Raw genomic sequence first — 26,282 nt, 5'->3', positions numbered from 1 at the left:
AGGTACGCCCTACTTCTCAGCACTAAGCTGACAAGCAGCGGAGTAAGGCAACTTTCTGGGAGTATGCAGTACAGCAACAGGGATGGCTGTCTTAAAACAGCTCACTGAAATACATGCTGTCTGTGACTTCAACAGTGAGTTTGAGCAGCTGCTGTTTGTTTGTCTGTGAGAAGTCCCTGGGAGCACAAAAAAACATAAGCTATCCAGGGTCGCTGCTAAGACAGATAACTTCCCTGCAACAGAAAACTGCACCTGGCTTTCATAGTCACATAGATAGAAGGTAACTGCAACACTGCATAACGTATCTGGTAAGAAAAGCAATGTAACACTTGTTTTCCACTTGCTTTCAAGAAGTGCTTTGGTCTCTATCACTCTCTATGCCTTGGAGATTAATAGGACAAGGATTTGGATAAGTCTCCTCTGGCTTAGCATCCAAGCTTGTGTCCTTGGAGGCATCGATGTGGGTGAAGCACAAGCAACTCTAATAGTGCTGGATGCTGGGTTACAGCAGTCAAGCACAGGGAACCACCAGTTCTCAACCCAGAACCGCTTTGTGAGCTGGCAGGGCTCCTAAATCCACTCCTTCCTCTCTCCCTTACTTCTCCTACCCCTCTGCAGGGCTTGGACAATGCAGACACCCGACTACACCTGTGCTGCCACAAAAGGAACAGTGTCATAAGAAGATGCTGCTCAGAACCAAAAGGGCACATGTATAAACATGGTGACCAAGGAGACAACAAAGCACCATAAGCCAGCAGAAAGAAGACAGTCAGAAAAAAAAAAAATAGCTATTCCAAAGGCAAAATGCTTCCATACCAAAGTATCATTCCCTCCATGCGCACATACATATACCCACTTACACATACACACACCTGTGCATGTTTTCTTTTCAGGGTGTACAAGGCAGCATCACATGCCTTTAAGAAGCCGCTAAACTTCAAGACTACTGCTGAAACAAGTTGTCAACTAGGAGAGAAATGTGCTTAGTAGGCAGAGTTAAAAAAAAAAAAAAAAACAGACTTCAAGTTATTCTTGAAAATTTTTCCAGCTGAAAGTACCTTCGGAGGACAAAACCAAAAACTTTTTTTTCCCCCTTTAGTCATCCCAGGTGTTATACTAATCCTCCTGGCCCAACCCAGCTTGATAGACAACAGGAATTTCACCAGCCTAAAGATTACTACTACATCCTCTTGCGTTTCATATATACCTATTCCACAACCCACCCCCCAAACCACTGATTACAGATTTACTATTTAAATCTACACATAGTTCTAGTTTATTTAGCAAGAACAGACCTTGTCTGAAAACCTTAGGCGACAATTAATAGTCACGGTAGCCAGGTGTATTAATACATCTGGGTCCATGTGCAGGGACACCTCCCACCAGCCCAGGCTGCCCAAAGCCCCATCCAGCCTGGCCTTGAGCACCTCCAGGGATGGGGCATCCACAGCTTCTCTGGGCAGCCTTGCCAGGGCCTTACCACCCTCTGAGGGAAGAATTTCTTCCTAATAGCTAATCTAAACCTACCCTTTTTTAGTTTAAAGCTGTTACCCCTTGTCCTATCACTACATGCCCTTGTAAGAGGTCTCTCCCTGTCCTTCTAGAAGAAGCAGCCCCCCTTTAGGCACAGGAAGGCCACTGTAAGGTCTCCCCAGAGCCTTCTCTTCTCCAGGCTGAACAACCCCAACTCCCTCAGCCTGTCCTCAGAGGAGAGGTGCTCCAGTCCTCTGAGCACCTTTGTGGTCTACCTCTGGACTTTATGTTATCAGTAATTTGTGAAATTTGTGATAATTTATTGTGATAATCAGTAATTTGTGGAATTTGTGATATCAGTAAAGAAATTCACTTTAAAATTGATGCCTATATTTAAAGGACCATTAAACTTGCTTCTAGACTTAACTCCCGTAGAGTTTCAGAGGATTTAAATTCAAGATATACATACACTTATTATAAAATTAAAACAAACAAACAAAAAAACACCTTAGCTAAATTAAAGCATTTCAATCCTCAGGTCAAATGAGTGCATATTCAAGGAGAAAGGAAAGGGAAGTCCAAGATGCGAATTTCAGGGAAACATTTATGAAGAACACTCAAGTGATCTTGAAAGATTATACTCTAAACCCTGGAGAAAGTTATAATTCTAAATGGGAAAAACTCCTTTCCTACCTCTTGTAAGGATCTGCATTGGCTTGAGCAAGAGATCGGCTGAGCATCTAACACTTTCTGATATGCCTGAGCACAGGTTCGCAAGAATGTGTTTTCTCCAGCTTTAAAGATTTTCTCCATGTCTGAGAAAGTCTGGTTACATCATCCCTGGGGAAGTCAGCTTAAATTCTAGCCCCTGATTACTATTGGCTTAATGCAGGACTGCATGGATTCACTTGAATCCCTGGATTATGAATGTTTCCAAACTCATCTGAGTTTGATAACCAGCTTCACCCCTCCCCAGACCAACAATTTATCAAAGCTAGATGAAAATGTATCGTAATTATAAAGACTAAATAATGACATAGCTAGCATTTGCCTGCATAAACTCTTTAGTTTGAACTCTTAGCAGCAGGCTCAGGACCAACGACTAGCCACTGAATTTCCTACTTTTGCCAGTGAGTGAGAGACCTGAACCATCTGCCATTATGAGCTTGCAGTAGCCATAGTGATCAAGTTACTGCTTTGTTTATTGAGAAATGTTACGGAGATTTAACTTGGGCCCATATCACAGAAGTACTTTATAGAAGATAATGCGACAAAGGATCAAGTATGGGCACCAGAAACAGGAGTCAAGCAAGATAACCTCTCTATTTCTATTAATAGTAAAGGATCACATTTACCCTTGATAGTTTCAACAGCTTTCTGTACATTGCTGCAGCTCTAACAACCTTCTTCACTTCTTGTCGGGTATTTTGAGTCACGAATTTCTATGAGAAAATTTGGTTGCTGTTTGCCAAGTGTATTACACCCTGTGTTAGGAATAAAAATACATATAAAAACAAAAACACAGCCAAAATCAACGTCAGTATAAAACTGACATAACCTAAAACACTGTATTTGCTTAAATGGCGGTTTAGTAACAGGTTCAGGGTCCTGCTTGATCAGCACGCACATCTAACCTGCAAAGGAGCCAACAGCAGTCATTTGTCAGAAATTCACATACTTGTCCAGAAAGCTACCTTATAGAAGTTAATTTCTAATAAATAGTACTTGGCACTTTCCAGAAGACATTACCCCCCTATTCCCAAGCTCCCATACCTAGCGTTCAGATTTCAGGTATTATTTATTGGCTCCAGAGTTGACACGAGTCCCTGGAGTTCTGAATGCCTCTCAGATCAGGCAAACAAATTCCTTTGGAGAAGGATTTTTTTTTTTTTTTTTTTTTTTTTTTTTAAATTGTAGCAAGGTTAATCTTACTGGCTTGCAGACAATTAAGGCTCAACCAGGGAAAGCCTTGACCTGGCCCAAGTTTATTCTGCTAACCTTCTCATAAGCTCAGCTATGCACCGTGAATAGCGTATGACTTATGAGAAAAGTCTGCTTCCAAATGTGGGAATTTCGTTTTGTTTCTAAGCTGGTTTAGAATGCAGCCATCACAGGTTTCTAGCAACATATCAGTCAATAACAGAGCAAGAAACATTCTCTATGCAGTATGAAAAATTACTTAACTTTTTAGGCTGGAGCTTTTTGCTTTTTTTTTTTCTCCTCTCTTCTGTTACTATATAAAGGGTTTTGTGCCTAAGAAAATGACCTGGGACTTTAATGAAAAAAACAACCAGCTACAAATAGTTCAGGTCTCCAATATGACAGGCTGCACGTGCAATGGGTGAATCATCTCTTTCTGGACCTTATAAGCTATTTGTAGTTATAGGCATGTGTATGCATGCACGCATGTATTATATATGTATGCACACACACAAAATTAACTACATAACCATTGACGTGGGGACAGAAAACACCACTTTCTTTAGACATCTTGAAGGGCTATGGTAGCTTGCCTCCTGCACAAAATGAAAATCAAATTTAAGAAAGACACTTGATTTTTTTCAACAATTCTGTAATCTTCCTATTCTATTCTTGCATCGTCTTTTCTGTTTAGGATCTGACTAAGGTATTATGAAATCTTCCATGATCACTTCCAACTTTTTTTTCCCTGTTAGTCTCAAGCCAAGAGGAAGAAAGTTGACTTCTTAAGCAACTGTTAAGGGAAGCCACAGTGAAAATGATTCTTCATCCAGTGAAGCTAAAGAAACCTAGGTTTGTAATAATTAATAACTGCACTCTCTGCATATAAAGCAAGAAGAATCTGCAAGCTCTAGTCAGCTTTTACAGTGAAATTAACTTGAAGAAATAACAGGAATTCACTTACAAAACAATGGAAATTTCTACTGCAATGACAAGGATTACACCATTTGTAAGTTGTGATGTCTCTTAAGAAGTGCCATCTTTCCTCCTCCCCGATAAGCAAAGCTAATTTATTAGGACCAGGTGAGCAACTTGTTATGTGATCCTTGTTACGTGGTCTGGGAGTCCAGACACAGGCTGAGTTCAACCCTTTAATGTTTCAAAGGAAGCATGAAAACTATGTATGAGTCAACATATTTCCAAAATGATTCTGAATCAATTTCTAGTATTGGCCTCCTTTTTCTTTCCCCCATGTTATCCTGTTAAACTAACAATTAGGATTATTAAATCACTCAAAGAGTACACAAGACTACAAAGCTTAGACATATAATAAATTTCCTTTTTTTAAAAACAAAGCAGTTAAAAGAAAGAATGACTTGCAAGTTAATTTCCTCTTAAAGAACAAACAAACAAAAAAACCAAAACACCTCAGAACTAAAGCCTCATGAAATTCATATACATGAAGGTAAAAACATCACAGTAATCTTTGCTATGTCATCTGAGAAACAGTTATTGCTCCCACCTGTAAAATCCTGCTTCTTGTAAGACTCCCCTGACAGCAGTCTTCTTCCTTTGTAACAACCAGGTATGAGGAGTACGCTGCAACTTTCTTTCATACGCATGCATCAAATAGTGCTGATGAATTGTGGTAATACAAATACACCAGCTGAATACTGAGAGTTGCTATTAAAGCATCAAAAGAAAGACCTCTGGATATTCCTGCCAATTCTTTCACATAAACAAAAAAAAACACCTTGGGATGACACTCAACTCTGTATTAACTAGCTGAAGTTTTTGCTGATGTCCTAACATTAGAAATCATGTGCTTAAAAAAAAGGAAACCATTAAGTATGGAAAGTACTAGTGAAACAGCTCTTATGGTGTCCCCTGCTATCAAAGTTCATGGAGCCTGCTGCAGCAGGTTTATAAACAGGAGTGAAGAGATCACAGAGAAGGTCTAATATTAAGCACAACTCCAAGTTTGAATTGATCCCTCTGCTGAATCAAGTTCAAATTTATTGTAGATAATCAACCTAAAAAGCAACAAATTGGCATCTGAGATTTAACCTTCTAGAAAAAGTATACACCTTTCAAAAAAACCATAGAAGAAAAACTGTCATACCACTGACCACAAAAGAGTCACTTCTAGGAATTAAAACCGTGAGTATGCTGTTCTTTGTTGTTGCTGCTGTGATGATGATTGTCCTTGCTGTTGCTGAAGACGAACTTGCTGTGAATATGGATCCTCAAGAGACTTAACAAAAATAGTTGTTTTAGGCCCCGTTTTCCAAACAATACCATTTGAATCTATTACAGAGGACTCTACTGTGATGTTATGGGTGCCAAGTATCACGAAGTTTAACAGAAACTGAGTGCTGAAGTAGTCGTTGTGTGGTTCCACCCTCTGCTCCATTTCATTGCTCATATTGTCAATAGGAATCTGAGAACACACAAAAGGTTTAAACGTCATTTTATATAACCTCTTAAAATATGTTTTTTGTTCTCTGTTTGAAAGACAGGAGGGGGAAAAAAAAAAAAACCTTTGTCCTCAGTTTTCCAAGACCAATGCACATGTGTGCTTGAGTCAGTTTTGACAGAGTTTTCATTGACAAATGTTATTTTCTTTTTTCTAATATCTATCAACGTTTTTTTTTTTAAACATCTATCAGCAACAATGCAGCTAACATCAAGTCTCCCCTACCTCCCCAGGGTTCTGGTTTTCACAGAGTAATGCACATCAGACAAACACTACACACTTCCTGGTCCTATTTTAGAAGCAACTACCTCCCTTAACCCCCAAAATCCCCAAACCAACCAAAACAGACATTTCACTAAACACTGTTAGCAGAACCTGAACTTCAGGCATGCAATCTTTGATAAAACTGTTCACTTGAATTTAACAGGCATCTTCTCAGGTGCTATTTTATTTGGACAGCCTGTCTTTCTGATTTCCATACTCAAAAAAATCCTTAATATGAGGACAAAAGTTCTAGAGACTAAACAGCAGAGAACAATTTGTTCCTGACTTTCTTTCCTCCAGAGTTTCCCTTGATATATAGGTAGACTGAATTTCCCTCATCTGAAGCAAATTTCTAATGACTGGGTCCAAACAAAGTCTCTTCAGCATGGAAGAAAAGTTGTTACTAAAAAGCTGCAGCAAGCATAGAAATCCCAAATCCCTTCCAAGCACTATGATCAGATCCCACTGGTACTTGAGTGTCACCAGTGAGAGGATTAGAGAAGAACCCGTTAATTTCAACCAGAGGCAAACAAAGAGCAGGGAAATAGAGCAAGAAAGCTTAAGATTCCTCCTGGACATATTCTACCCATACCTTATAGTCTTGTCCAGATTTGCTTTGCAGCACTGAAGATACATTTAGACAGACTGACTGGATTTTACGGAAAAGGCCTGGTTTAGACCCATGCTGAACCACTCCTTCCACCTTTAAGGCCAATTGCTGATTGTTCTGTACTGCAATAGGTTCTGCTGGGTTCCTTGGAGATGGGGATAGAGCAAGCTGAAACACAAGATGACAGACAAATATGTAATCCTATGCCTCTTGGAAAACAAAAACAATTTCAGGATGAAATGGAACATCATCTTATAGTAAAATTTCAAAGAGGGATTTGGTAGAGAAACCAGCAGATGCAAACACAGAATTTGTATCAGTGATTACTATAAAAATTTAGTAAGCACCATCAGCAATATCAGGCATGGTCTTTGTAACTCTTTCTTTAATTAAACACCTTCAAAATGAGTAAAAGTCTTCTAGAAAACATCCAGAAGTAAGCTCTTAAGTATATGAACCTAAGCACAGAAGTAAAAAGCTGTAAGAATAGATAATATATACATATATCTTAAGGCTTTCACTTTTCCCAGAAAAAAGGACCATTTGAGTTAAAAATACAAAATCCACTCAACCCCCCACTCTTGAAGGTGTCATATAGCCATTCCTATTCAGTCAACCGATAAATATAACGATTTTATTTCAAGATAATAAATCTTGCTTTTTGAAGGAAAAGGAAAAACAATACAGGCTTATAAAGGCTGCCTTTCCATAGAACATATTTAGTTCTGCAGATGCAGAAACAAGAAAAATTGCAGTCAGGTTTTATTTTAAGATCCTGCAATTAAAGAACTCAATCCTATTTGGTTGATTAAGTCACAGCCTAGTGGTTCTTAACGATTACATACTATTATTCAAGTTATGACATGCATATTAAGTTATTCCTAACTACAGTACACACCTGGGTTTGACTGTTAAGTACCTTCACTAAAGATATTGAAGCTTTGTGCCTTCAGAAAGGCTTTTCTCATGAAGTAAAGACTATAAAGAGAAACTTTAGGCCACATTTGAGCAGTACTTACCTTAATGCTTGTAGACTGTAGTTTCTGAAAGAAGTACCTTTGAAAAGAAAGGGGTACCTTCAACAAGGCAATGACAGCACTGCATAGACAAGCTGTATGCTGTAAGAAACAGAAAAAAAAAATCAAATGAGATGAAATGTTTCATAGAATATGGAAAAGACGCACTCATGGTAATGAAACTGCAGTGACTTCCACTAAAAGTCAGAAATATATTGACATAATCATATGATTACAGCCCCCACAATGACAGTGACTACATTCATCCTCTGCTTATGTTCTCTCCTTTATGAAGGTTTTCTGCTCACGATAGAGCAAGGAGACCAAGAAAAAGAAAAATGTAAATTATTTCAGTCCTAGTGTTAGAATCAGCAGCTTAAAACACTCATGCACAAAACTCTGACACTCAAACTCTCTAAAATAAATAGTAATCCCCCCACAGCAAACAAGACTGGCACCTTCCACAACTTGATATGGTGCAATAATATAAGTTTTAAGCCTTTTATCCACTCTTCCTTCCCTTACTGCATTGTACCATCCTTCTTGTTCAGAAGAGTGAAGTGCTACTGAAACCACTGAGCTTAGCTGGCACAGAGACAACGATGACAATTAAGTTAACAGGGTTTACTTTAGCTACACTTTACACAACTTTTTTTTTTTTATATGCTATTTGGAATTGGTAAGGGCTGTTGAATTTAGAAGAAAGGCAAATAGATGCCAGCCATAACAAAGGAGCTACCCTGTTTCCATCAACATGCACTTCAGCTTTATGATGTTCAGTAACAGTAAGAGACAACACTATATTAGCACTGTAAAGGAGTATGTTATCAGCTCACTGTTTGCATTCAGCAAGCTTTACATTGTGTTCTCTGATGACCTGCACTGATAAGAGAAACCCTATACTCCAGCAACGTAGTATTAACTACCAACAGCTCAGAAACTGAAGCTGGGCTAGTGCTGGACCCTTCAGCACTGTGTGTGGTGGGAGAAGAACTCCTTCATGACAGCATCGTGAGTAAACAGACCACGCTTCACTATTTGAATGTGGGTGTCATTAGAGATCTGTCAGATACTTGATGTTACTTTTAGGTATTGTGACATTTATCAACATCTGCCATATTCTTAGCACCAGAATTTTAAAAGCATTGTTTTAATCAGGCCAATAAGGTTATAGGTATTTTAGCAGATTTTTTTTTTCAAGTATTAGAGTATATCCTTAGGGACCAGGTTCTGTGTGCCACTAACAGCTTATGTTAACTAACTAAAGTGTGCTCTTTAATTTCTTGGCCTCCATGAAGATATATGCATACACTATATATGTGTGTGTGTATGGAGCTGATGGGTTTTTGGAACCTTCATCTACAGAAAATACATTTAAACTATTACTTGCCAAGTAAGACACGGGAGCATACTTCCTGTTGAGGGATTCCACTTCTTCTAGTACACGATTAAATACAGACATCATTCTTCTTTCATATTCACTCTCAACATGTGCTGTTCCATTTGAAGTGTATTCCTGGAAACTAGAAAATAAAACATTTTGTTGTACCTAATATATTTTCTTCATCCTAACCTAGGGTGCTCAATCCCAATCAGACCATTTCTGTTACAACTTAAAGTCCATTAAGAAATAAACAGTGTAAACACTTCAGCAGACAGATTTATTATTTTTCTACTCTAAGACTTTGCACTTTACATTTAAACCCTTTCTTAACTATAGCTTATCCACCATGTTGTGTCTTCCCCCTTTCTCACATGAAGCAGTTACAGGTCTAAAAAGATTCAATAGATTTTATTTAAGCCTGCAGTGTTTACAATGTTTTAAAAAGTCTCACAAGTCAAAGAGAAGGGAGAATGCCAGTCAGAGTTAAGAATAAATCTGGAAACTCTTAATCTCATGTTCTGAATAGAATTCTGCCTCCTAAACACCTACCTTTTTGAAGTCCACAGCTTCATACTTGTAAGAAGTATGATTAATGCATCTTCTGAACAACGCTTAGTTCATAATAAGTAGGACAGTCATTTGGGGTGTCCAGTTTTATTTCAACTTAGAAGAATCACGCATTTATAAAGATATTTATCTACATTATCTTCCTTTCAATCTCTGACTCAGAGTTCAAAAGAGTGATTCAATTCATAGTTGCTTCAACATAATTTTGCTGGTGCATATGAGTCCACAGTTTAAAAAGAAAAAAAAAATTGAGAGTACTGGATTTACATTAGAAAGCTTAAACTAATCTAACATGTCTAACATGCCCTTCATGTCTGAAGGAAACTAACATATACCTACTTTTTGCACTTACAATTCTGAGAGAATTCTCACAATTCTAACACAGAATGACACATATTAAAATACATGGCCAGAGCTTAAAAGCTGCTTATTTTAATGGAAGTCTATATTTAAGATGAGTGCAATATAGCTCATATAGCTCACAAGAGCAAAATAAATAATAAAAAGCAGAATCTGAAACACAGTCTCTATACTGCCAGCTATAGCCCAGTAACAACAGGTATCCTCAAGCCTACCCTGAGTAAAGTCACAAGGGTCCACTGGGAAACTTTCTGAACATTCCTTGAATTCCTAGACTTAAAGACCCAAGGATTTAGAAACAAAAAGCGAAAGAGTAGGAAGTTAACTATCAAACCTACTTTGCAGATTCTGGATCCAAAATCAGAGCTTCAATCGCATGTGAAATCAACAGGCAGCTCTGCTGTTGTCTGATATTAACAATAAGGAGTTAAGAGACTTACAAACTTGGGTTCCTAAAACAAGAAATGCAGTACTATTTACTGGCTTTTTTCCTTACTTCTCTAGTTTTCATGAAGTAATCCTATCACCGTTCCTTTAGGAAACAGAGCAAACACTACCAAATTCCAAGTTTTATACTTGGCAGTTGCAAGTTTTGAGTCATAACTTTTTCAGAAACTAATTCCAAACAATAGCACAGCAGTACCCATTTCCAAATAGATTTTTTTTTTTTTAATAAAAAAAAGGTACCCAATTTTTAGGTAAACTGCTTCAAAATGGCTTTGTGCCAGCTTTCATAGAAGAAAGGACTGTTAACCTTCATGCTGTCTGCATGAGAAGACAAGAGGACTAACTCTGAGCTTTTAAAAGGATACAGTTCTACATTCCTTAGAGTTGCTGAGTCCGCATCAAAAGATGATTGATAGAGATCCCCATACCGTGCAGCCAGGTTTCGGAACTCTTCCATTGATAGTTTCATCTACGGAGACAAATTACCAGTCAAAAAAAAAAATCATACATCCAGAAAACCACTATACTAACATACACAACTGAAGGAATAAGACACCATTCAAGCAGATCTAGAAAGTTTTTGCTTCTTCACACAGATAAAAATCACCAGAGTGACAGAGTATTATCCATGCTTTATACAGGTATTTTTCCTGTAACAAAACACAAACATATCCTTTTTTGGGTTAAAAGCAAAAACCATGAACAACCTCCACTCTCCCCCACTGACAAACTAAACTGCTCTGTCTTTCAAAGACTACCCACTGATTCCTTCTTGCAGGCTACGTGCATTTAGAAACCCCCTGCTTTGGTATTCTGTATGGTACCAAGCTGCTTGCCAACACTCACCAGGAAGAATTACAGTGCGAGCCTTAAATGTGTATTTTTACTTTTAACTAATATAATCACAGTATCCGATGTATTTCAAAGCAAGGTGGAAAGGTCTCGCTGCAATTTTGAGTGTATTGCCTGGGTTACTGCCTGCATATTCTTGGAAACTGTGTGCACGAATGTGGAAAAAAACATGCTCTGCTTCCCTACAGTTATAGGGTAAAACCAAGGCCCACTGTTCAGTCAGGCTTTTCGCAGATGTTTTTCAATTCTTTCATCTGGTATCTCTGCTGAGAAACAAAATTCACACCAGTTATAAAAGTAACTACACTGAAGAGTGGAACAAGAATACATGCCTGGTTAGAGATGCGTCCGCACCGTTGGAGATCATTTCCTGATGTCATAGCAATTGTTGTGGCAATAGCTGGTGGTGGACTTGTTTTTAGGCTGTTGCAGGTACAAATAAGTTGAGAAAAAGCTTGCAGAAGGTCAATCCTGAGTTTCACAAATCCACACTGAAAGCTCAGAGGATTAAGTGGTGTACTAGCAGCCTGAAACACAGTAATAGGAATGTTGGCAATCTGGGTCAAAAGCAAACATGGTAAAATAACTTTGCAATGTCACTGAACTGTCTCATCAGACAACTGAACTCTCCAGGTCAGTACCAAAAGCTGTTTTTCAAAACCACAGTTAACGGATTTGCTCGATGTAAATCATGCTGAATATGAAGGCCACGGAAGTTTACAGAATTACTAAGCTGTACTTCAAGTGTATCATCCTTGTACCAAGTGTGACTTGAGCTGCTACAGTACTATTAGGGCACCTATTTCCTAAAGGCCTAGCCTTTAGACTTCAAATGACTAGTCCAGATAGTCCCTGCCCTAAGGGAGGACACAGTTTGCCTTCTGATTCACAGAGGACTGAAAAAGTGATTCTCTGCATGAGCCACAAGATAAAAAACTGGCTAAAGATACCTGCACCAAAAAGGAATAATCAACTTTGATTTTCTTGGAATTGTGAAATGGACAGGAACAAAGGCACTGAACCTTGCATCTGATGAAGACAGGGACAGTTCAGTGACAACCAAGAAGCGTAAACAACTGAACCCCAGGAGGAAAGATGCTGCTATTTTTTTGAAATTATGTCTCTATCAAATTCTGTTCCTTAAGAGCTTATCTATCTCAGAGAAGCATCCATGACAGCTTAAGAAAGCTAGGAGGGGGCAAATTGCAGCACTCAAAAGATTTGATACTAGTCAGACCAAAAATCCATTACTGTTTTTTCTGTTCTGATGGATTTGAGAGGACCACCCTTTTTTCTCTAGCTGAGAGGAAACCTGCCTGCAAAACAAAGCACCAGGACATTCTTTTACACAGAGAATGGATAAATACTAAACTTTTGCACGTCTTACTCAGTGCTTCTCATTTCACAACAGCAGAGGCCACTTCTGGAAGTGAGAAGTTACAACCCTTCTACAATACCTTACCAAGAACTATATATATTTTTTTTTTCTGACAGGAAAACAAGTATTTCACAAACATCCCAAGTCATCTGAGAACTGGCCTACGATTGACTGAAGTAAGGAAACATCAGCCAGCTGCAATCACCTTAAACTATTGGGTTAGATTTCAACCAAAGAAAATGTCTTAAGCAAGACTCAAGCTATTCTCCACTTAAGCTATTCCACCCCCCTTAGCATTTCACTTTCCCTTCTCCAAGGGCATAACCGTCCCCCTGCCTCCACTTTTGAATGGAAGTTGCTCAGTTTATTCTGCAAGGGTAGTCTCAGAAAATCCTGAGGAAAAGACCTCACTGTACTGTAATTACTCTACAGAGAGTTCATGTTTTTACAGAGTGAAGTCTCAGTACTTTAGATCAGAAAAAAAAAAAAGACATTTTTAGTAGAACAAATCAGTCTTGATTCTTGTAAATGGAAATATAAGCTTGTCTCATTAATACTACAATTTATATTATCTGCTCCCCACATAGCCATGGCCAATAATTGAGTTACAGTTCTTTTTGTGAAAATGACAGAGAAAGTTCTTTGGCTCAGTTAAGTTCTTCAAATGATGCCACTTATCAACATATTTGGAATTAGTGCTACTTAATTATACAAATGCTTTGTTCAAGTTCTGTATCTTCTCTGGATTACCAGCAGTGAAAAACAAGCAAAGTTTCCAAAGAGATGAGCATTCTGTGTAAAAAGGATGAAGTCTTACTTCAAAACCCTTGCTAACAACACAAGGAAGCACACTGTGAGACAGAGGGGACTGTGGCTGACAGACTTGATGACAACTCCCTGCCCCACACACCTCTCATCCACAAAGTAATTAGACTTTTTCCCTCAAGGGGAGAAACTCATATGAAAAGACATTCTGCATACAGCAATGTAAGGAGGAGGGGTGCACGTATATCAAGAAGGAATTGAGAAATTTCCCAATGAGATCTGACACTGTCTGCGTATTTCATCATCGCTAAACTGGGCTGACTGAATATCTGCAACAGATTACCTGACACAGCATTTTCCAGCTACAGGGTGGACAACTACACAGGCTTCATCACTTGCACTAATGGTCTGCAGTGCTGAGTGATGCTCTACACTGAAACAGAAGCAACAGTAAAGCCGGAGCCAGAGGAAAGAGAGACAGCTAAGATCTTCTGCAGTTAGACTACCATGGGCCCTTTGTGACACTTTGCTCCCCTTTGAAACACCAAGTTACGTAGATGCAAGCAGTGAGTGGCTCCTTTCGTAGCTGAGAGACTCAAGCGTGGTGAGAAATTTGTAGCAGTGCAAGGAGTCAGCAACAGCCAACCAGCAAACAAACAAAAAATCACAACAACAAAAGAAGACGCACAGCTTCCTCTTCTCTAACCCTCTGAAATCTGCACTTACTCCTGTGGACCACAGTTCAGAAGGAAGTGCTTTTCTGGGTGCAATATGCATGGCAACACAGGAAATGAAGTCAGCAGAGGAGATGAGATGAAAACAGAAATTCTTCAACAGAAAAAAAAAATCTAGGGAAAGAGATTAAGTTACTGACCCACAGACTGACCTGTTTCAGCAACAATATTTTCCTGCCTGTATTAAATATAAACATCTAATTAGATGGGTCTCCCCATGTCTTCTAGATGTTAGAGAAATACTGAAGTATGAATTCCTCTTAGTGAATTGGTGTTGCTTTATTGTTAGGATTCCATAAGACCACATTGTTAAATACAAGGTAATGTGAACTCAGTAGGAGGAAGGAGGACAATTCAATCCTCTCTGCATCTCAACAAGCTAGGAGTCAATTCAGACAAATTCCCAGGCTAAATCATTACAACAGCATTTATTCAGCCAATATAAGGAGTGAAAAATTTCGAGTACTGTAATGTCAAGAAAAAAAAAATATTCTGTCATATCCCATGATTTGATCAAGACAGGAAGTCAGGGGGTGGGAAGGCAGAAAATAGAGATACTAGCTAGTCAGCTTAGCTACAGAACCTTGTCTCTGAAGATACAGTAGGTTAAAACTGGCTTTTCCTTGCAGTCCTCTCAAAAAGAGGCTGGCAGATGTCAGACATCTGCAAAAACTTTTCAGAGGTTTAAGAACAGGAACTAAACAGACCTACAATATATAAAACCACTACCAATGAAGTAGAAGCTCTGTGCTAACCGTCAGTGATGCTATTCCTTTGTGATATGACTTTAAAGCTTCAGCAATGCAAGAAAGAGCTGAGCTATAGTTGTCCTCTTGCAAACCTGTCAGACACTGCTCTGCATGGGAAAACTCCTTCAAACTGTTCAGCCAGAAGTAGAAGTGTTCTGAGGCCACCTGAGTCAGCAGGCTTTGATAGAGCTCTCTGGCCATGTCATGGTTACCCTGTAATGACAATGTTTAGAAGGGGTAAGAAAGAAGGCCATGGGTTTCTAAGTAACAAATGCAAATAAGAAGAGTAACATCACCAGAATTAGTCATACTTCAAAAATAAATATAGTGAAACTTCTTTCAATTGTTTGATCATGACAATGCTAACAATAAATAAAACCACAAAGCCTTGTTTTATGGAAAGATCAGCCTGTATGAACTACAGTACTTATTTATACAGGACAGTAAATTTCTAGATTTGTTTCTTACCTTGTCAAGCCTTTTTTTTTTAAAACAAAAACAAAAACAAAACAAAACACAAACCAACAAAAACCTGAAGACATCTCTTTCATCCTCACAGTAACACTGGGTTTGGAGCTATCAAGATCAGCTCAGAGCTAAAACCAGGAACCCTGACTGATTTACCAAAACAGCACTATGCTCTGTCCTCTCTTCTGCATTATGTACTTTATCTACTTAAAATTACCTCAGCATTTTGTACTAAGGTTTCTATGCAATTCTAACCCCATCTATGACTTGATGGAAGGGAACAGAAAAACAGTATCTTTTCCTTCCTTTCTTCACACTGAAGAGAAGCACACATCAGGATGGCCTGTATCACCTTCTAAAGAGCAGCTATGCAATGCAGAGTTCATGTGCTCCAAAAAAAGGACATTTTTGAGGCTGTTACCTTCATCCTTCTCAAATACTTCAAAAAGACAAATGGCTAGGAAAACCATCCTGATCGGATGACTGCCCTGAACAGTATATACCTGAATCAGCATTTTAAGGAATTAAGAGAAAACATTATATATGCTTCCCCCCAAAATTGGTTTCTTCCTTCTGACTCCTATCATTTTATTTTCTTTTTCCAGATCTAAGAAATCATTAGCATCCTTCCAACCACACCAAAACATTTTTCTCCAGATGTTTGCACTTACCATTCTGGAAGCCTGCCTGGCTATCCTGTAAGCTGTCCATCCATTGGAGGCATTCTCAAGCTGCTGTTTGATAACAGTTTTGATTTCTGAAGATAAGGCTTTCTGACTGGAAACAAATATCACTGTGGCAAGAGAAACCTAGTGAAGAGTAGAAGGATGGAGGAAGAAGGGTGGATTCCAGGAACAAAACAAAAAACAAGGAGAAAAAAATATCAAAGAGAACAAAAACAACCCAGCCCCATTTCTTAAACTACCAGAAATGGTCTGCTTGATTTTGGACTCAAAACTACAAAGACTTAACACATATTTTAACCGAAGAACTCTTCTCTGTCATATGTCAATCTTAACTTTTGGGGTAACTAAACTATTTGTTGTCAAATGACACGTATCAGAGACTACCACATGCAAATTGAGATCTGCCATCTTGTTTTTTCTCTAAGCATTATTTGACAGACTATCCCAATACCTTTTTAGCTAGCTTTGTCTAAGCAGTGCCATCTGCTGGCAAATCTAATGGAACACATACACCAGCATTCAACATCGAAATCACACCTCATAGATAGAGCTGAACTACGCAGTCAAAGCTTAAAAGAAAACCAAAAATAAGGCTATAGGCTGGCACATCAACTTGGGCATACCAAACGGCTTAGACCACCTTTAAAACAAAAACATAAAATTAAAATAAAATTCCACCCACAGTAGTTTATATAAGCTTTATCCATCCAGGATTGTTCACCAGAAGGAGGTCTTACCAAGAGTTCCTGTTTTTTATCTGTGGCAGATCGTCCGATTACTTTGTAGAGGTCCATCAGGTCTCCTAGCATCCCATCTGCTAAGATGGGCAGCTGCATGGCAATAGCTGCCAAACAGTGGCACATGAGGATCCTAGCAGCATCCTGGGCACTGTGCAGCTGGGTCAACAGAGACTCGACCACTGACTGGCTCAGGTGAGGGCGGCTCTTGACCAACTTCACCATGCAAGTTAAGGTGATCTGCAATTCACACGCATCAATACATACATTGAATACAATGTCTATTTAAAAAAATAAAACAAAATCAGATACTTAACTGAAAATGTGATTACAGAAATGCAGAAGCGCTAGTATTTTCAGAATCACATACCACACAGAGAAGATATCCTAAGATCCCAAGTCTCTATCCCTGAGCTCACAGCACAAACATACCACAAATTCAAGAAATGATAAATCTTTCTCTTATCAGCCTTTACAGGTAAATAACTAGACTAAATTCCTGGTAGCAGCTTATAAAGTAAAATAATAAAAATAATAGATCATAGGAATGTTGTAATCATGCACAAATTGCATCCCCATCTCCAAAAATCAGGGTCTCTCCAAAAATCAGGGTCTCTCCAAAAATTTCTCCATCCTCCACAGACACCTCCATCCCATGTTGAAGTTTATGTTTCCTTACAGCTGTTCATCAGAGGGATGCATCTTTTTTCCATTATGACAATCAGCTTACTCTAGAGCTGAGAGAGGTCATGTTACAGTTGTGTACTACCACTCCGAACTCCAATTACTGGCAAAACACAGATTTTTATTTATTTTTTTTCCAATATGCTATGCTTCTACCAAAAAGGATCTAGTACACATTAGCTCTCCTGCTATACAAACCATTATTGTAACTTACAGCTGTGCTAATGAAAAGACAACAGTAGTGTCACCTTTAAGGTTGCTTGAGCTCCTGGACTGCCATCTTGACTACAAAGAACAAGAAGAGACTCTAAGCCAAAAACAGCATCTTGCTCCAAAGGCAGAAGATCTAAGAAAATGAAACAGTCAGTCAGTTCCCTGTTACAGTTTCTGATCATAATCAATATAATACTTGCACTGGTGTTGCAGTGATGACAGATGAGTATTTTCCTAATAATTCTGCCTTACTTTATTTTGATTTCAAACAATTCAATCTCTCTGGTAACTATTCACCAGTCACATCAACTGTGACGTATGTAGGGTCAACATAACAATTCTAGACTATGCCTTCTAAATGTCACGTTTTTCTTTTGCAACAGACTTTGTTCTAAGAGTTTTCAAAGGCCAACAAGAAATTCAGTAGCTTATAACATAGGTAAGACAAGCTTTTATTTAACAGGAGCTCTGCTGCACTTGGTAATCTTCTGTAAGTTAACAGAAGATGGAACCTTACCAACCATTCATAAAATCCTACAAAACTTTTCCTACTAGTTACAGTCCCCATTCTTCCTGACCAGGGTAAAGGATCAGACAGCCTTACAGACAAGACCAGTTAATATGTGCTAAGTGCATAAGCCCGACTGTAAATAGACTCATTTCATCGTCCTTGCTTTCATTTACCTTTTTCCTGACAAGAGGCTGATATATTAGTTAGAATTCTCACTCCATGAGCTGCAATGCCACGGTTATTATGGTAACAGCACTCCTGTGCTAGTTTTACTAAATCAAATGATCTTGCAGTTGTAGCTGCTGTTCCTAAATAAAGAGAAGACAGACAGGACATAAAAGAGCACATTTCTTAATTGTACCACAAATCTTTCAAGTACATTTATGCACAAAATCTGCATTGACTTAGGGTGCTTTTGTTGCTTGTTAAATCATTTATTTTAATTCATTTGTTTTCATCCTATCATTTTAACATGTATTCCAATATATACAAACACAAAAGCCTTTCTTGAATGCAAGTTAGATATACACAAGAGAGTATCCAGGTCTAAAGGTTGATGTTTCAGGAACTATCACCGTTTTAAGAATGAAACATCCTGAACCATTTTGAAATGTCTATTCTTTCTCACACCATAAAGCCTCCATGCTTCATTGCTCAGTTTATTCATTCTAATAAACCATGCAAATCCATGATTTCAAAGCACCTTAAGCAGAATACAGGTTGATCAATTAAGAAGCACGCTGTTTCCTTAGTGTATAAATAGAATTTTAAAACCCAAAGGTAAACAAAGTTTATTAGCCACAAAATCCAGAACAGACCATGACTGGGTCTATCGATATATTACTATCCCATATAAGAGTACATACAGTGAAAACAGCCTAACTGACCATCAGTGTTCTGGAGGAAAAATATACTTTAAGAATATGCCACAAAGTGTTTAGTGATTGACCTGTTTACTGGTAGGTAGCCAATCCACCAAAAATGCTTAAGTAATCATCTGATCTAGCTTTCTTACCTGGAGCACTGCTGAAGTACTGTTTAATGGCAATGGTCCCTGATAACGTGGAGAGAACAGATAGCATGCCCAGTTTCAAACTATCATAAGGGGTGTGAAGAGCAGATTCACACAGCGCCTACAGATTAAGAGAAGGGAGAAGATACAAAGGGAAGGAAATCCCATGAGCTATCTGTATTAAATATTTAATTGTACTTGTCTGCGAGAAGTTCTGTGAATCAGAATTTTTCCCATTGAAAATACTTATACTGAATTCAGAAGTTAGAACTCATGTCCTGAAGCACTGGTTTTAGTAGATTGAGGATATGGCTTGCTAAAAATTGACAGTGGATCTCGTATGCTAGGAAACACCACTTACAAACCACTTTATTGATTAAAAAGCAGTGACAAAAATATCACGTCTCATAGACCAAACGTTGCAAAAGCTTTTAGGACAATTCTCCAGTCTATTAGAGCTATATTGAGCATTTTGCCTTAAAACAATCTGCAGGACTGAGGGACAGAGGATGCTTGAAATAGTACCTATGAGGAAACCTAGAAGACTTGGCAGGACAGACTGCAGGCTGTAGTCAGTTACCTTTGCAGTCCGTAGGAAGAAATGCACCTTTGGTAACTTTCAGAAAATCAGGGTTTAGGACTTGTCCCTTTCCAATCTAGTTACAGTGTAAACAGCCAGGATACACGGACATGCAGCACTGTAAGAACTCCCCTTTTTCATTTCTATCTCACTAAACACAAGAACTTGTGTCTTCATTGGTAAGTTCTCCTTAGTTAAGGCATCTGAAGTGCTCAGCAACAGCACCCTTGGACCAAATGCTGCTCTTACACGGTAGCATTATTAGACAGATATATGCTTATAGATAAACAAAAATACATTATGGTCTGAAGCCAACATCTTGAAAAACACCATGAGAAGGGCATACAACCAAAACAGGCAAAATTGATGGAAAAAATGCCAAAGAATCAAAGCAGGATTTCCCATAGCCCACCTGATAAGCATTAAAGGACAGACACATCTGGAAAATATCTTGACATATATATCCTAATGAACTGGTTTAGGCATCAAAGGCATCAGCATCTAAAACTGAAGTTTGAAATTCAGTAAAGCCTCCACGATCTGAAGACAAAGCCTCCTCTCTGACCTATCCAGACCCAAAATGCTAAAAAGTTAACACTGCTGAAACGGTACCAGAAAGAGGTTTTGCCATGAGAAAAAGAGGGCCTGTCCCAGTCCCTGCTGTATAAACATTTATCAAGTTGTTTAAATGTATGGGAAAGAGTTGCCCAACTCAAAACGTTAAGCTTCAGAACTCAGGAAGATCTCTCATGACCACTATATGTGGCCCAGCAAGCAGTAATGTGCTGTAGACACTAACCCAGTCACTGGTCTACTTCCCACAACAGCAGAACTGTCTCCTGTGCATTTCAACCAGCAAAAATACTTATTTTAAGACATCGTATAATGATGAAAGCCATGTTACCATGTCTCTCACTTGTACTAAGACAACTACCAACCAGATGCAATGGTATAGAGTAACATTTTGACCACAAAGAATTCATAAACCATTAAGCAGTTCCTTAAAATTCCTAAGAGAAATAAATTTCTGAGATTAAAACATTATGAAAATGAACCATTTCACTAAAACAAAAGCCTCTACACACTAAATCATCATCTCATTGTACTGGAGACAAAGAAAAGCATGTGTTATTTCTCATGTGACTATTTACAAAAGAAGAACTACGTATTTTTTCTGCCCAGTTCTGCCTTATACTCCAACAACATATAGCAAAAGCAGCTTTCCAAGAGTACTAAAATCAGATAAGCAGAGCTATAAACCTCTGCCATTAAGCTTTTGAAATATTCATTTTTCCAATTAGAATCTAGTCTAACCTGAAGTTATTTTCTATAGTCATTTCTACCAGAAAAAGGGAAAGGCAAGAGGGGGAAAGAAATGTAAATGTACAACTGCAATTGAAAGACAGATGCAATCCTATTTCCAATGTAACAATGGTTTCCCCAGATAACGCAGATATGCTATAAACACCTTTTAGGAACTCATTCATACACGAAGAGTCACAAAGACATTACTGAAAATGACCCATTGATTCTTAGTGATAAAATTGAAGTTACTTTCATCTGTTCAAATATACCTTGCTGGATGACACGCTTTGACACATCCCACAGCTACAAGACGTTGTGACATGAGGTCATTAGTACATGTTCAGTATCACAGCATTAACAAAAACATTCACCTTCTATGTCTACTATCTTAAATGAGTTTGTCAGGTGCAAAATTTTTTTCTTTACTGCAAAAAGGCCTACTACACATAAGTGCCTTTCCTCAGTTATAATACTTCAGTTATTCATTAATATTTGGCTACTCTGGCAGATTTTGTCTATATTAAGGATATGGAAGTGAAGGAAGAACGTGCCTCTCCAAAATTATTCTTTTGGAAAGAGTTCTATAACTTATTGCAAAGTTTTGTAATAAACTTTAGCTAAAAAATGCATAAACCTGAATATTTTCTCTCGTCCATGTATGCGGTGTCTTATTGGCCAACAACTTTAAATCTTGGATTGCAAGCCTCTTCACAGCCTTCCTGGGGTCATTCTTCAAGTACTGCAACAGAAGCTGGACCTATAACAAAGCACATTAATTAAGAGAAAGAGATGCTGCTGGAAGGAAGCCTTTTCAAAAGGACTCAAGAAGGAACTTTGGGAATATTCATCTAATACTACTATGCCCTACATGTCTTGCTACATGGCAAAGCCTCTACTTAGTCTGTGATTCCATGGCAAGATTCCAGCCAATTCCTGCTATTCTCCTCTCCCTCTCTGCTCATGTACGCTGTTTTTCACTGCCCTGCATACCCAAGAAGCCCTGAGAGCTATTTTAGCTCTTAGAGAAATACTGATAAAACATTTCCAAAACCCTCAGTAAATGCTTTACATTGTGATGATTATGCTAAGAGCAAGTATTCCAGGAATGTGACACTAATTCAGGTGCCTACATAATCTGCAGTCAACAGAGACCAGCAGATGGACTATGGGGTTTTTGGTAGCTGCTAATACATACAAACAGATTAAAAAATAAAGAAAAAAAAACAATCACCCACCAGCACATGAAGCATTTATTTCAAATTAATTGAAATGACACTTAACTAAGTGTCCTTTGTTGCATTAATTTTTTGGAGATTTGGAGATGGAACAACCAGCAAATGGGAGACTGCATGAACATGTCAACCATGGTTTTGCTCTCCAACTCCATTCTGTCTACTCGACTTACATAAGCAGCATAGTCTGCTGTGTTGTGGAAACACAGCCTAAAACACCATCTTACTGCCATAGAAAAGCACATCAAGTATTCTAGTGTTGTTTTAGTTGGCTTAGATTCAGTACTATCTCTGAAATACAGACATCAGCAATTCGAAGCAGTTTCAGACAGATCAATGCTATTAGTCTAACAGTAACAGACACCAGCATTCCATAGATGTATGGCATTAAAAGAAGGCCAATAATTTTTTTATGACCACTTTACAAGGATTAGTTAGATGAATCTCAAATGTCGCTGTGTTCAGACTTGCTATATAAATCACATCCACAAAGCACATTAACAGAACATAGAAGCATCGTATTTTTCCATCACTGCTTTCCCACAACTTGGTTTATAGACCTAAATTATAGCAACAGACTCAAATTCCTCAGAGTCCTTCAATAAACTCATTTTTGAATGCACTCTATGCAGTTGAATTATTCATTTCCTTGCATGCAGGGAAGGTGAAAGGCACACCCACTACTCAAGAGAACATACAGCAGTAAGAAGTGAAGCATGGGTTCTACACGAAAGATGGACATTTTCTGATTAAAACAAAACAAAACAAACAAACCCCAAAAATGACCTGTTTGGTTTCTTAATTCACTTGATTTCCAAGGAAGATTCTCTACAGTATGTAGTGGCAATCAGCATATCCTTTAATACATTTTCAGCATCATCTAGCACCTGAATTTTTTTGGTTTGGTTTTAAATGTGCTTTGTACTCTAATTTGAAGGAATGAATTCAGGAAGAATTACCTGCTTGGGAATGTCAACCAAAGAAGAAGCAGCAAGTAGAGTAAACGTGTGAAGAGTAACGATGACCATCTTGGTAGAAGGATATGATGTTACCAGCTGCTGAAGCAGCTGCCTGGAGCTGGAGGCCAGGCTAGCATCATGATGCATGTGCTGTAGAATAGGGATCAGCTTCAATTTCAAGTCCACAGGTGTGGCTAAACCTGTAACAGGGAACAGAGACATTGCCAGGCTGTTAGTCCGTTGTGCTGTCTTTTGGCAGTACTAAGACACACAACACCCTTGCATTACTATCACCACTTGATGTGGATTGTGCAGACACCTGCATTAGTTTCAAATAACTCGTCCACTGGCTACCTGCATAACCATAACAGTACCACACACTTTAAGAGTGCTTTGGAAAGGTGGCTCCTTGCCTCATTGCAGGTAATACACAGATTAACTTATCTGAAGCAAACTGCAATAGTGTTATAGAATCTCATTCACCGGACTACAGATGAGCTTTTGTTTTTTACCAAATGGGCATTATGATCACTTGGATTTTAAGAACCAGATAATAGATTTCTCAGCTATTTTAATTCCAAAACTGGAATTATTTGAGGATAAGGACAACAGCGTTCTGATATCTGATATTTATGTATGAATGATAAAGAATTCTCAGAGTAAATAGAGCTTTTCTTTTTATCTTTCAATATTTGTATGTACCTTGAATCATCTCACTGATTTTGTTACATATTCCTGCAGCAAAATCCCTGTAGAGAAAATGACAAAGTAAGGGTGAAACAAATTTATTATTATTGTTATTAATAATAAAAATCAACAGAAGTACCGAACCTTGCATTTTAATAACAAAACCTTTTACAAGAGTGCCTGCCCAGTCTTAAGGGGTTTTGGAACTCCTACACATGGGAATGATCAAATGATAAAATGAAAGCTTTCAAATATGTATCAAAGTGACAAGCAGCATTATACATAGTTGCCAACTATAATTTCTGTAAAATAATCCTTGATTAAAGTTGCTCTATTGCTTTGCATTCCCGTATTTATGAGCTTTTCATTAGTATTTTAGAAAAAAGGCTTCCTATTAAACTTGAGTCAGATTTCCCTATGACACTGTTATTACACATAATTATTATAAATGACTTGGCTGGCACCAGAGGAGAAAATACTAAATTTTGTGAGCGACAGTGTCAATGGAGTTTCCATTCTTTGTAATATGAAAAATGGAGAAGAAACTACATCTTACTTTGATTGTGCAGAAAAGTTGGCAGCAGCAAATATAGCAGCTTCAACTTCCACATTATCATGGGAATCCAAACTCTGACGAATACTGTGATGTGCATTCTTCCTTTCGGGAATAATTGATGCCATACTGCCCAACATCCTACACAAACAGATCACAGTGGGATCAGGAAGCACAATGATTGTCAAGAAACACAAGATGAAACTGAACAGAAACATGAAAGGACTGCTCAAAAGTTTCAGTTTTCATATGTGTTCCTTTCATGTTGATTACAAAACCAAACAAACACTAACGGTAGGCAATGTAAAAATGTTGGCCTGTCTCATGTTTGTCATTCAATAAAGACATCAATTATATTTTGGTACCTTTAGCTTGGAAGGAAAAAGCGATAAGCTTCAAAAATTCTTACAAAACTAAGAGCACACTTTGGCACTAGAAACACCAAGCATTTTTAAGATGCTTTTATGAAAAGGATCTGGGGGTTCCGACTGACAGCAAGCTGAACATGAGCCGACAGTGTGCTTTGGCAGCCAAGAGGGCCAACTGCGTCCTGAAGTGCATCAGCTCTGCTTTCACCTGTATGATAAATGTAGAAGACAACTCCTACAGTCCATTCATGGTAGCTGCAGATTTTATTATTGAAGATCAGTAAGCTAATAATGAGCTAGTGCTGAAGTGCATTACGATCATTTACACATACGTACCGAAGCGTAATAGCCCGAGCCACCGGATCATTGCTGTGAATTACTGAAAAAACCCTCTTCACAAACTCATCCACGTTGAGGATCTTCTCCAGGTGCTTCTCACTCTGCTGGGTAACTTTCAGCACACAGAGCCTCAGGAAGTTGTTTCTATTAGAAGACACGTGCTTATCTTTACCGGGCTGCTTTATAGGGCAAATTCAGAGACTTTAAGTACAAAGTGATACAAATTTATTACTTCTGGGGGTTAATAAAGAAAGGTAAAGGGCATGCTTTAGAAATGGCACATTGAAGCGGGCACATTTAGGGCATGGCATACGGACAGGATACGGTTTCGTGGCATTGTTGGTGTTACACCTGGGCCCCGTTCTCTTCCGGGTAAGGGGAAGGAAGGGGATGCCGGTGCCCTGCAGGCTTTGGGAGCGGGTTCCCCGGGGCAGCCCGGCAGGGATGAAGCCAGGAGGTGGCACCGCTGCTGCCAGGCGCGCCCGGCCCCGCAGCTCGCAGCCCAGGGCAGCACCGCGCGTCCCCCTGCCCCGACCGCCGGCGCTTACCCGACCCTGAAGACGTCGGCCAGCTTGAGGAAGGCGGAGTTGATGAGGATGGGGAAGGGGTACTTCTGGAACAGCCGCGGGAAGCGCACCACGGCCTCGCACTGCTCGCCCAGCTTCCCGGAGCGCAGGCCTAGCACGAGAGCCACGGTTACGGCACGGGCGGCCCCGCGCCCACCCCCCCGGGCAGCGCCTGCCCCCCGCACCCACCCTTGTCGAGCTCCATCAGGGCGGAGTTGGCGTCCAGCTCCTGCTCGCCGTACCCCGCCTCGGCCAGGAACGACTTCCCCCCGCCGCCGCCCGCCATCGCTGCCGGCACCGCGCAGGCGCGCCCGGCCTCCCTCTCCCGCCACCTCGCCCCTAGTGAATGGGCGCCGGGTGGGTGTGGCCCGCGCGGGGCGCGCCCTC

General features: G+C 39.2%; 1 protein-coding gene across 1 annotated transcript; it reads right to left on the bottom strand.

The window, feature by feature from the left end:
• Positions 1 to 5,373: 5,373 nt before the first annotated feature.
• On the bottom strand, positions 5,374 to 26,245 carry INTS7 (integrator complex subunit 7). The gene is made up of 20 exons (XM_068676120.1): positions 26,085 to 26,245; positions 25,878 to 26,007; positions 25,327 to 25,473; positions 24,626 to 24,763; positions 24,085 to 24,131; positions 23,383 to 23,582; positions 21,826 to 21,948; positions 19,310 to 19,427; positions 18,468 to 18,602; positions 17,819 to 17,916; positions 16,887 to 17,126; positions 16,135 to 16,272; positions 15,002 to 15,208; positions 11,702 to 11,896; positions 10,883 to 10,986; positions 10,409 to 10,477; positions 9,150 to 9,282; positions 7,763 to 7,861; positions 6,726 to 6,911; positions 5,374 to 5,833 (listed from the first exon to the last, which is right to left on the bottom strand). Exons 1-20 carry the CDS (start codon positions 26,179 to 26,181, stop codon positions 5,546 to 5,548), a joined length of 2,892 nt encoding a protein of 963 aa, XP_068532221.1. The 5' UTR covers positions 26,182 to 26,245; the 3' UTR covers positions 5,374 to 5,545.
• Positions 26,246 to 26,282: the final 37 nt, after the last annotated feature.

Source organism: Anas acuta, chromosome 3 (genome assembly GCF_963932015.1).
Source record: "Anas acuta chromosome 3, bAnaAcu1.1, whole genome shotgun sequence".
NCBI classification, from domain to species: domain Eukaryota; kingdom Metazoa; phylum Chordata; class Aves; order Anseriformes; family Anatidae; genus Anas; species Anas acuta.
Note: the sequence above shows the minus strand (reverse complement) of the source record. Positions and strands in the feature narration are given on the sequence as shown.